Source organism: Morus notabilis, unplaced genomic scaffold (genome assembly GCF_000414095.1).
Source record: "Morus notabilis unplaced genomic scaffold, ASM41409v2 Scaffold825, whole genome shotgun sequence".
Classification (NCBI taxonomy): Eukaryota; Viridiplantae; Streptophyta; class Magnoliopsida; order Rosales; family Moraceae; genus Morus; species Morus notabilis.
In genome coordinates this window covers 304,710-317,033 of record NW_010358062.1, presented here as the reverse complement: position 1 = coordinate 317,033, position 12,324 = coordinate 304,710, and the positions used below count along the sequence as shown (strand labels likewise).

The window sequence follows — 12,324 nt, the reverse complement described above, 5'->3', positions numbered from 1 at the left end:
TCAACAAACTAAACTCGCCTTAAACTAAGGGTGGCAATTTGTGTTAGTGGGTCATATTCGTGTCAACCCATTTATTAATCGTGTCAGAAAATATTAATCCAAACACGACTTATTTATTAAACGTGTCAAAATATCAATCCAAACACGACTCATTTATTAAACGTGTCAAAATATCAATCCAAACACGACTCATTTATTAATCGTGTTAATCATGTCAACCCGCATAACCCGTTTAAATTAATATATTAAATAAATAACTAATATAATAATGACTTATTTAATAAGGTCAAGACATGTTTAACATGTTTATTGGTCAATTTATCTTTTCCTTTAAGAAAAATAAATAAATTTTACCTACAAATATTAAAATTCACATTATTTGTATTTAATATGTCATATAAACTTTCATGTTATATCACATATCATTAGATTGTAGATGACACATATAGTTAATCGTATCAATTCGTGTTAGAAGGTCAACTTTAACCTAACTTATTTATTAATCGTGTTAATCGTGTCAACCCAATTATGGCACAAACCCATTTATAGTAAATCCAAATCCGCTAACTTCCTACGACTTTTAAGTTATGTTGTCGTGTTGCTACCCGAATTGCTAGTTCTACACTAAAGTCCCAAATATCCAAATTGTATGGTCGAAGGGGAATGGACCAAATTTCTTCTCATGGTGTTCTTCAAAATTTTGATGGGAAAAAAAAAGAAATTTGGTCTGCTCTTGCTCTTCTTCCTTCAACCATACAATTTAGGAATTTAGAAATTTTGTCTCGAGAGCATTTAATTAAGAAGTAATTACATAAAATGTCTACTTTTAAATCTATATTTTTAAAAATGTCGACTATTTTACAATTTATGAAAATGCCGATTTGTTTTTTTATAAGGCATATTTTTTTATGGTATTGTCCTTATTTAGTATTTTCAGTAATATTCTTTATATAGTTAAGTTTTATTTATTTGTAGATTGTTTTTTCCTGATTAAATTTTAGTTATTTACTTCCCTTTTTAAATTTAATTGATTTTTTTTATCAATCAATGTGATTTTATGCTGATTTGTTTTTTTTTTGTTGTTGTTGTTTATTTTACTGCTATTCCTTTTTGCTTTCTTAATAATTGCTTGCGTTTACGTTGCTGCTAATCCTTTTGGTTTTCTTTGCTTGCGTTATTTCTCTTTGATATTTGTTAATTTGTTAGGTCATGTTCATTTTATCGATTTGAGTTTAAAATTTGAGTTTTTTAATAATAAAAAATTTTCATAAATAGTTATATCTAACTTTTTTACTACAGTAAAAAACTCTCACATAAAATCACATCTTAACTCGAATGAGCGAATTAAATAAGAGTGTAACTCAAAATTGGTGTCTTTTTTTGTCCACGTCATTCAAATTTCATATTCATTCTTTGATGTAATTCTTAGCTCATTGCATTAATGAAAAGTTTTCACATCTGTTCATGTTTTCGAGTACTATACTTGTTTGATTCATATTGTATTGTTTTTTTTTTCAAGGTGTTTTTTTAGTGATGTCACAACTAAACTAATAAAGAGATTTTTTTTTAATTCCTTTGTATTTTTTATTCTATTTCATAATAATTTATTATATATTCTTTTTTATTATGATTTCATCATTTTTTATTTGTGGATTAGAATCATAAGATTAGAATTATTTTTAATTTACGTGTATTTTTTATAAAAAAATATTATAATAAATTATAAATCATAATTTGAATCAAAGAAAGAACTAAAATATATATTTTTTATGTGTTATATATTCTCTTGTTTCATACGTAATTTAATATATAATAACAATAATAATAAAAAATTATAAGCAAAAAATAAAAGAAAGTGATGGTAACTGACACGTGCGGGCTTAGGTGTAATCAAACTTTTCTGATGCGACCGAAGAATCCGCCTCAGGGGCGGTGGCGTACACGTGCGCTCTGCTAAGATTCGCGTCAGCATTGTTTCCTTTTTGTTTTTTGTTCAAAATAAGTAAATTGCATTCGAGATTGCTTTCTTTAAAGGTCTAAAATATTTACGGTGTTTAGTCGGTGAATTTGTGTTATAATTTGAATTATAATTTATAATTTATTATAATATTTTTTTTATAAAAAATATATATAAATTAAAAATAATTTTGAATTATGATTTTGAATCCATCAATTAAACGTTCATTTAGAGTCTGTTTAGTTCGTTGATTCGAGTTTTTAATTTGAGTTGAGATGTTATTTTATGTGAGAATTTTTTATTATAATAAAAAAAATAAATATGATTATTTTTTAAAACTTTACTGTAATAAAGCTCGATTCGATAAAATAAACGGGGCCTTAATATACGATATACATTCTTTTTTCCTAGAGTTGCATTGAAATTTCGTATTATTTTCTAAAAAATAATGTATATATATGTTCATAAAGTGTAAACGAGATCGGTATAATTCTCATTTTTTAAAGTCTTTTACTGTTATTTTAGTTCTTAAATTATCAATAATATATTGGAGAAAATTCAAAATTTCCTCTTAATTTTACCTAAAAACAACTTTTATTCTTAAGTTTTAAAATTTAAAAAGTATCGCATGTGTTTTTCACACCAGGCAAAAAAAAAAACATTTCTTTTTTAACTTGTTTGGTTTAATGTTTTTTTAAAATGGCTAAATTATTCTTAAATATCTCATATACTATCAAAATTTAGTCATGTTACCGGCTTTCAAACTCTACTCTTAAATTCTTTTTTTTTTTTTCCTTTCTAAGTGACACCGTTAGATTTACATTCACAAATGTGAAGGAAATTTACGGCACTAATTTAAACAATTTTTTTAAAGTCGGATCCGAATCTTCTATTTAATTTTTAGTGTTCTAAAAATTCCTCACACTTCCTTACTTTGTGTGCGTATGGCCCCGTTCATTTCACCGATTCGAGTTTAGAATTCAAGTTTTGCTACAGTAAAAGGTTCTAAAAAACACTCACATCTAACTTTTTTACTACAGTAAAAAGCTCTCACATAAAATTACATCTCAACTCGAATTAAAAACTCAAATCAGTAAACTAAACATGCTCATATTTGTAATATGACTCCATTCAATTCCTCGATGAATTTTCAATTCCCCAAGACTCTTTTCCGCTTACATTCCTTACCCTTGCTTGCCAAAATCCATTGAGGAATTGAAATGTCGGATTGTATACGGCCTCGTTTATTTTACCAATTTAAATTTTTAATTTTAGGTTTATACAGTTAAAAACTCTCAGAAAATGTCACATCTAACTTTTTCTGCTACAGTTAATAACTATCAGAAAATGTCACATCTCAACACGAATTGAAAACTCAAATCCGCAAAGCAAAAAATGCATACTTTTGTCGGAATCCTCTTGATATCGTTGTTTCCCATTGGAATTTGGCAACTCAAGACGTTGATCATAACTCCCAATTGTTCTAAGTGGAAATTTGTATTTTGTGGACGTGTATTGTGAAGGTGAAGAGTTTTTTCGGCCATTAATTTTTCGGTTCATGTGCATGGTTATTGAAAGCAAAGCTTGGAAAATCCGCAAATTTGGTGTTGTTTCTCAAGTACGAAGACTAGAAAAAGGATACCAAAACTCAAGTGAAAAGGCTGGCAGAGTTAGTGGGATTCCCTTCTTTAGAGGAAGAGAACCAAAGGATTGTTGAAGGCATATATATATTGAAGCTTTTTAGTTTGAGCAATTTGGGGACTTGGAAGTGAACAAATGTGAGAAATTCATGCCCTAAAGAAGAAGTGGGGGATTGGATTAAAATCATCTTGACAAGGCCATGGTAGAATGTGTGGAGAAGTTAATCCAAGAAAAATTATATGTTGTTTTGGTTTGACATTCTAGGTAGCTAGATAATTTTTTCACATGACATACATTGGTAGGGTATTTAGCACATATATCCCCTAAACTTATAGAGTTTTGTTAACTTAATCCTTAACTTTTAATTTTGACAATTTGTTCCTGCAACTTGCAATTTTTTTTAAGAAGAATTGCAACTTGCAATTCAAATTCCACATTTTTACGAAGTTTTCACTATTTTTTTTGTTAGATTTAAGGGATTAAGAGTTTCGTCAATCGTGCTCTTTCGTCACTAATTTAACACAACTATATGAGACATATTGTAATAATTTTATAAGTTTAGAAAATTGTCAAAATACTAAAGTTCAAGGGCAAACGGCAAAAAAAAAAAAAAAAACCCTTATATTAAGGCTCGTTTAGTTTGCTGATGTAAGTTTTTAATTCGAGTTGAGATGTGATTTTATGTTAGAACTTTTTACTGTAGCAAAAAAGTTAAATGTGACTATTTCTGAGAGTTTTTTACTGTAGCAAAACTCGAATTCTAAATTTAAATCGGTGAAATAAACGAAATCTTATTATACTAATTAGAATATTATGTGGTGGCCAACTAACGGAGACCGGAAGATATTTTTATTATTTGCGTCTATATTATTCCATGCTACACCAGCGCAATTGATCATATACACGTTCAAGATACTTTGGTAGAAATTATTAAAGGAAAAAAAAAAAACAGACTTTAGTAATAAATACATATTAATTATGTGTGTGTACTAGCGGCGTTATACCATACAAAAATCCATTAAATTAAACATTCACACAATTCTACTCAACAAAACATCATTTTCTTAGGGTTTTTTTCATAACTTGCCGTAATATTGTTCTCCAATCACACTACAAAAGGATTTTTCCCAATTAAATCTGGCAAAATACAATAAACAAAAAGATAAAAGGCCGGGAAGTGAATCCTACTGCACTTATCAATCCTTTTTGACTTTCTAAAAACCATTCACGATGTTGGGTATTTCCGTAAACTACCACAGATTTAAAGGCAATTCGGGACACAAAAATTACGATGTCGGTTATCCACATAACACGTTGCCAGAATTCGATACGCGTACGTAAACTACTGGCTAATAAATATCAATTAAATAAACCGAGTGCGGAGGAATTATTTCGTAAATTAAGTATATCACATCATATTATTTATGTGATATATCTATTTAATAAAATTATATTATTTAAATATTTTATCTATATTAATTTTTCATTTTTATTTTTCTCTTTCTTAATAGGTATTATGTAAATACCTATTAAGAAAAAAAAAAATTAATATAAATAAAATATTTAAATAATATAGTCTTATTAGACGAGTGTATTATATAAATAATATGAGTTAGTACACTTATGCCTCGTTCACTTTACAAATTCGAATTGAGATGTGATATTTTGTGATAACTTTTTATTGTAGTAAAAAAAAAGTTAGATGAGATATTTTTTTAGAATTTTTAACTGCAGAAATCTAAAACTGAAAACTTGAATGGTGAAATGAACAAGACTTTTAGTGTAAGCCCACGTTAAGATCCACATAGCCCCAGAATGCTCGAACATAGCCCCATACTTGATTTAAAATTAAAAATAAAAAATCTTTTTTTTTAGATAAAAAGAATACTTTTGTGTGTGTGGTGTACTGTTTGTGCGGTTGTGGCTTGTATATGTAGGAGTTGAGTTTGTGACGAGGTTGTTAGCTGGCAAGAGGAGGATCAAAATCAATTTATATTATATCGTCGTTTCTGAGGGACGACAGAGAGTTTTTGGGTTTGAGAAGGTGAAGAAGTGAAGGCCAAGATCGGATCAGCAATGGGGAGATATTCTTCATCTTCTTCTCCTCTCATCTTCCGAATCATTCTTCTCTTTCTCACCGTCTCGGGTTTGTTTCTTCTCTTTAATGGCTTTTGGTGCAAGAAAAAGAGGAAACGAAAAGAAAAGAAAAGAAAAAAGTTTGTCTCAGTTATAATAAAGTTTCCGAATTTCTTTCTCATCTGGGTGTTATTAGCCCATTTCCCTTTCTTTTTTTTTTATAGCTTTTCTTAGACAGTTCTTTCTTTTTCCTTTTTTGGATCACAGAAGAAAAACTACGTTTTGGTATATTTTGCTATGTTCTCTTTTTGGTTGCAAAGCAACATAAACTTCTTTTGTGTTGTTTCATTCTTAAAAGTCTGATCTAGTAAATGAACTTCTACTCTGTTTTGACTCTGTTTATTTATTTTATATTCATTTTCCGGGATTCAGCTGCTTTGGACTCATGCTCTTCTTCTTACTTTGTTTTTGTCTTTTAGATTTAGATATCTCAGTTTTCTCATGCACCATTTTTCTTTAATTAGTATTTAGAAAACGTCCAATACAATTCTAAATTCTTCAAACTACCCAAATCATTTTCTCCTTTCAACAATGAAATCCTCATGGTTTTAAATCTTACATAATTATCCCCTTTTTTCTTAACAAGATTACTACTACTAACTCTTCATTCACATTTTCTTTCAACTTTCAACTCTTTTTTCTTTGAATTGCATATCCAACATTTGTTTCACATCCACCAATACTTCATTGTTTTCTGATCCAACAATTTAATGAATTACAACAAAATTTATTTATTTTTTTTCTCAAAACAATGATTTTTTTGTATTAATTTTTCATTAAATATTTGTTATAGTATTAGTCCTAACTCACAAAAAATTCCGGACTCCGTCACTGATGATCACAGATTCATCTCTCGGCGTGGTCGGCCTCGGAGTCGGCATAAACTACGGGCAAATAGCAAACAACCTGCCGTCGCCGTCGCGCGTTGCCTTCCTCCTCCGCTCCCTCAACGTCAGCCGCATCAAGCTCTATGATGCCGACCCGAACGTCCTCACCGCCTTTTCGAACGCCGGCGTCTCATTCATCGTCAGTATCGGCAACGAGAACCTCCAGAACATGAGGGACCCCCTCAAGGCTCAGAATTGGATCACCCAACACCTCTCTCCACACCTCCCCCAGACCAAAATCACCTCCATAGTCGTCGGAAACGAGGTCTTCAGCTCCAACGACACTCAACTCATGTCGTTTCTCCTTCCCGCCATGCAAACCGTCCACAGCACTCTCGTTAACCTCGGACTCGACAAGCAAGTAGCGGTCACAACGGCTCATTCTCTCACAATTTTGTCAAACTCTTACCCGCCTTCTTCGGGCACTTTCCGGCAAGATTTCGCCCAGTATCTTCAGCCATTGTTGAACTTCCATGCTCAGATCAAGTCCCCTTTTCTGATCAATGCTTATCCGTATTTCGCATACAAGGATAATCCCAATGAAGTTCCATTGGAGTATGTCCTGTTTCAGCCTAATCAGGGCATGACCGACCCGAATACTAATTTGCATTACGACAACATGTTGTACGCTCAGCTTGACGCCGTATACTCGGCGATTCGGGCGATGGGGCACAACGACATCGAGGTGAGGATATCGGAGACGGGATGGCCGTCGATGGGGGACTCGAATGAGGCCGGGGCGACGCCGGAGAATGCGGGGCTCTACAATGGGAATTTGCTTAGGAGGATTGAGCAGAGGCAGGGGACTCCGGCGAGGCCTTCGGTTCCGGTTGACATTTATGTTTTCGCGCTTTTTAATGAGAATTTGAAGCCGGGGCCGGCGTCGGAGAGGAATTACGGGCTGTACTATCCCGATGGGAATCCGGTTTACGATATCGGATTGCAGGGGTATCTGCCGGAGCTGGCTTTGGTCACGGATTCGGCTTCTGTGATGAATGTAAGTTTTAGTAAGGTACATTTTCATACTGTTTGATTCTGATATGATGAAAATTCCTGGGCAGTAGAAGCCCCTTAATTTTGTTCTTAATGTGGCAAAGAATATTGTAGTTAAAAAAAAAAAAAAAAGGCAACATTGAACATTTTTTGATGTGTTACTATTTCATGCCATGATGTGCTGTTTCCACTCTCTCACTTTGTAATCTTCACCTTTTGAAGTGAAATTCATTATTTAGTTTTTACTTTTTTTTTAGGTGCTTCAAATAGAAATTAACCCTCTTGTTCCAATGAGTTCTCATGAAATTCAGATATTAAATGTGACATACGTTTAGTAAGGGAATTTATACCATGATTTGAATCATAGTTCATGATTCGTTACAGTGTTTTTTCTCATAAAAAATACACATAAATAAAAAATGATTCTAATATCATAATTCTAATCCATAAACTAAATGTCTCCGTGTGAAATTCAGTTGAACAAGTTGGATGAGAATTTAATGTAATGCCCATTTTTGTTCATCCTTGGCAGGCTTTGTCCATCTTCAAGTTTTTGATCCTTCTTATCACATACTTAATATGTGCTTAAGCCACTTGTTAGCTGACGGAAGAGACCAGTCAAAGGCATATATCTAGTTTAAATGCAGAAAGTGGTCTTACAGGTAAATAGAAACTTTCTTTTCCTTTTCAAATTTTTTTTTTTTTTTTTTTTTTTTTTTGCCCTCTCTCTTTCCTTCCCATTCCTAATTAATATGCTTGCCATAGCCCTTGCCACACCTACACCTATTTGATGGAGATTTAACAATTATGGTCCTTCTAAATATCCATGACAAGGACTAAAAGTTACTGCTTCTTTTTCCACTTGATTTTCATTGCACTTTCCTTTGGATTCTCTTGGAAATTCAAAAGTAGACGTAGAACAATTTTAGAATAAGTTGTGCATGAAAGGAACTAAGGAATCTTTTGTTTATTTATTATTATTATTTTGTTTTTTTTTTATTAGAGAGCATGTTTTTAAATGTTAGATCTTTTCAAAATCACAATCAAAATTTTAAAAACTATATATGAAAAATGATGAAATCTTTAAAGAAAAAAAGAATTAACGATTCAAAATAATATCTTAGTTTTTTTTCATTTTTTTCTTTACTAAGGTATCTAAAGAAAAAAAAGAATTAACGATTCAAATAAATAGTTATGAGTGTCAGAGCTGGTTCATCCTCAACTTTATAAATATGAGTCTTCTTTTTTTTTTTTTTTTTTAATAATTTGTTTGTTGAAGAAATTGTAATGGGTCTCAATCTTTCTTAGCCCCCACTTGCTATATCGTGCTTGTGAATCTTTCTTGTTGACAAAATTCTCTGTGTCTTCAACAATACAAAAGTCCAAATGAGGGGGTTCTATCAAAGAAAAGAGACCTTTTTACACTTTTCTTCCAATCGTGTTTTAATTTCTCCCAAGTCATCAAAAGTAGGAGCCTATCTCATCATGTTTGTCTTTGATTCCAATTCCGTTTTCATGATGTCTCTCTTGTTGTTTTAAATATTTTTCTTTCCATTACGAAATGGGAATTCATTGCATCAGCCGCTCATACAGCTTGTCGGTAACAATCCATGTTAGTTTCCTTTTCACATGGCCTTTCCCAAAAAATATCTATTTAATTGATAGTTCCCTTCTATCATAATCTTTGAAAAATATACAAAAATTGGAAAAACCCTTTATTGGTTGGAATGTGAAACAAAAGTCTTGTTTATTTCACCAATTCAAGTTTTGTTACAGTAAAAAACTTTCAGAAACAATCACATCTAACTCTTTTTTGTTACAGTAAAAAATTCTCACATAAAGTTAAATTTAAACTGAAATCAGCGAACTAAACATGCCCAAAATAGTGGAACCTATCGGGTGGGGCCGCACTTATCTCCTATTCCGACTAAGGGTGTGAAGTCGGGATGTTTAAGAGTGCTCTAAAAAGTTTGAGTATTGTACATAGAACATTAGAAACTTTATTAAGTCACTTTGACAATAGATGACAATCATGTGTCAACTCGGAGACGATAATTTAACAGCTAAATTATCTTCAATATCGGTGATTAGCGTCCTTTTAGAGACCTAGCTAGTGGCAGTGGCGGAGCCACTTGATGATGAGCGGGGCAGTCGTTTCCATTTAAAATAAAATTTTACACTTAAATCTCTATTGATATAATATATACCCCACTAAAATAAATACATATTAATTTATTAAAAAAATTTAATATACGTCGTTACTAAAATAAAAAACTGACTCCGTCATTGGCTAGTGGTGCTATCTCATACAAGTTCATGGTATGGTTAATTCTTCCATAATTAGGCGGTCAAAAACAGATGACATTATTATAAATATATTTTCTTTCCTCGACTATTTTTGCCACTGTGCATGCTTATTATATATGTTTACGGCCGGTAATGGCAAAGGGAAGAAAACCTTTTCCCAGAAGAAAATCAACGTAAGAATCATGTTTTTCTCCTTGTGAAATTGACGAATAGTGTTGAAAAGTGGGAGACGTGACACAAAAGAATACTGATAATAAAATTTTTAAGTCACTAAAAAGTGATGTCGTGTGGTGGATTTCAACATCGTGGACCATGTGTGGGTTAGCATTGTAGGATTCGCATCAGATTGGGCCCATCCAAGGATAAGATTGACAGATGGGCGGCGAATCCACTACATATATTGCGACTTGTTAGCCACCACCATATCTGCTGGTAGATTACCACATGTCTAATGAGCTTCGCACACAACATATCTATATACATACATACATACATACATATATATATATATTCATTTAATTTGTCATTGTCCATTTACATCAGCATTTACGAGGCAAAACGACATTACGTATAGTTCATGGATTATAATCATAATATTAGAACTATTTTCGATTTACGTGTATTTTTTTTATGAGAAAAAACACTGTAACAAACTATGAATCATGATTCAAATCATGGTATGAATCCTCTTACCGAACGTTATTGACGCTGCTATTATTTTCTAGCATCATTGTACCATATATGGGATACGTGAGATGAGAGCTGTTGATCATTGTGGTGTTAAGGAAACATCAAACTATAGGCTATCTTGTTTTTATTTTATCTTATTATCATTATTATTATTATTATTATTATTATTTGCTGAATTAGGCTGTCTTGAGAAGTGTGTGGCTTAATCAATAATTAACTCATACACATGAAATGTTATTCATAATTATTAAATAACTCTGCCATGGTCATAGTTTTGTTTTTGAATTCCTTTCGGCAATTTAGCATTTTTCACTTTAAATAGAGAAACATATAAGTGAATCATGCAAGGACTAGATTAGAATAGACTATAGGACTAGATTACAAGGAATAGATTAGATTAGAGGACCAGATTGGATTAGATCTGTTAAGAGATTCGATTCTCTACGTCCGTACTTAGTCTTCATAAATAATAAGGTTGTATGTTTGATGTGTATGAACTGGGGATTGTTGACGAAGTGGAGGATTTAAACCATGATTTGAATCATGGTTTATGATTTTTTATAGTATTTTCTCTCACAAAAAATACACGTAAATCGAAAATGAAAGAGAAAAAATAATAGAAGTGATAATATGAGAATCACATGATTCTAATTCATGAACCAAACGTCTCCTAAATTAGAGGTGAGATTCGCTAACCATTATGATTGTTGAAAAAATAATAGAAGAGAAAAGTAAAGAGGTGCAAGCACAAATCTGGTTTCATTACACAGCCAGGTTGTGGCATCCTAAAAATCTTTAAATAAATGGTGGCAGGTAGGCCATCACTTGGGAAAGACTCATCTAATTCAGCTAACTTTGTATTTAATAATTCAGTTAATTTTCAAAAGTAGGTATTTGGTTTATTTTCTAATAATTCCATTGACATTTTTTTTTTTTTTTTTTTTTTTGCAGGGAGATAGCCGTACCTTAGCTGTTATATCCCCGCCATAATTGTTACAAAGAGCTTCAATTCTTTCAGCAGTGGCCATATTGGAGATTCAAGATTTGCTTCTTTTTTTGTGAGACAATAATCACCAATATCCATTTGCTAACATATTTTAGAAGGGCCTAACCTCAATGGATGATTGATATACGAAGCAAAACAAAGAAAGTAAAAACAAAAAAAACAAAAAAATTCAAGCAATAAGGTAGAAGGATAGAAACTAGTTAATTCTTTGACATAAATCTAGGCATTGTTTATGTCACCGATTCGAGTTTTCAATTTTAAGTTTCTACAGTTTAAAAACTCTCAGAAAATGTCACATCTAACTTTTTCTGTTACAGTTAAAAACTCTCAGAAAATATCACATCTCAGTTCGAATTGAAAATTCGAATCCGCGAAATGAATGAGACCTTAAGAATTGAGATCTTGGTGGTGTGTTTTCTAATATATTTAAGTAGAAGTTTAGGACTTTCACTTGTGATATTGTATTTGGATTTTGATTCTTAATAGAATAGCAGCCAGCAGGATTTTATTGTGAAGAATTGTTTTATTTATTATTATTATTATTATTTGGTCTTTTTCTTTCCTTGGTGAATTCCTAATCAATTTGTTTCCAATTTTTCTTTGATTTAATGAGTGTAAACCTACCCTATTTTATCTTCTTCTTAGAGTCGGTGGAATAGTATCCTTTAAAACTTCCGAATCAATTGAAGATTATCAGCATCTTAGCC

At 31.6% G+C, this 12,324-nt stretch overlaps 1 protein-coding gene across 2 annotated transcripts; it reads left to right on the top strand.

The window, feature by feature from the left end:
• The first annotated feature begins 5,524 nt into the window (after positions 1–5,524).
• LOC21405154 (glucan endo-1,3-beta-glucosidase 14) lies at positions 5,525–11,908 on the top strand. Of its 2 annotated transcripts, none has more exons than XM_024161249.1 (4): positions 5,525–5,744; positions 6,579–7,618; positions 8,147–8,276; positions 11,563–11,908. In XM_024161249.1, exons 1-3 carry the CDS (start codon positions 5,675–5,677, stop codon positions 8,201–8,203), a joined length of 1,167 nt encoding a protein of 388 aa, XP_024017017.1. In that variant the 5' UTR covers positions 5,525–5,674; the 3' UTR covers positions 8,204–8,276; positions 11,563–11,908. The 2 variants fall into 2 exon arrangements, with proteins under 2 accessions (XP_024017017.1, XP_010089820.2); XM_010091518.2 differs by having other exon boundaries at positions 6,579–7,633.
• The last annotated feature ends 416 nt before the right edge of the window (positions 11,909–12,324 follow it).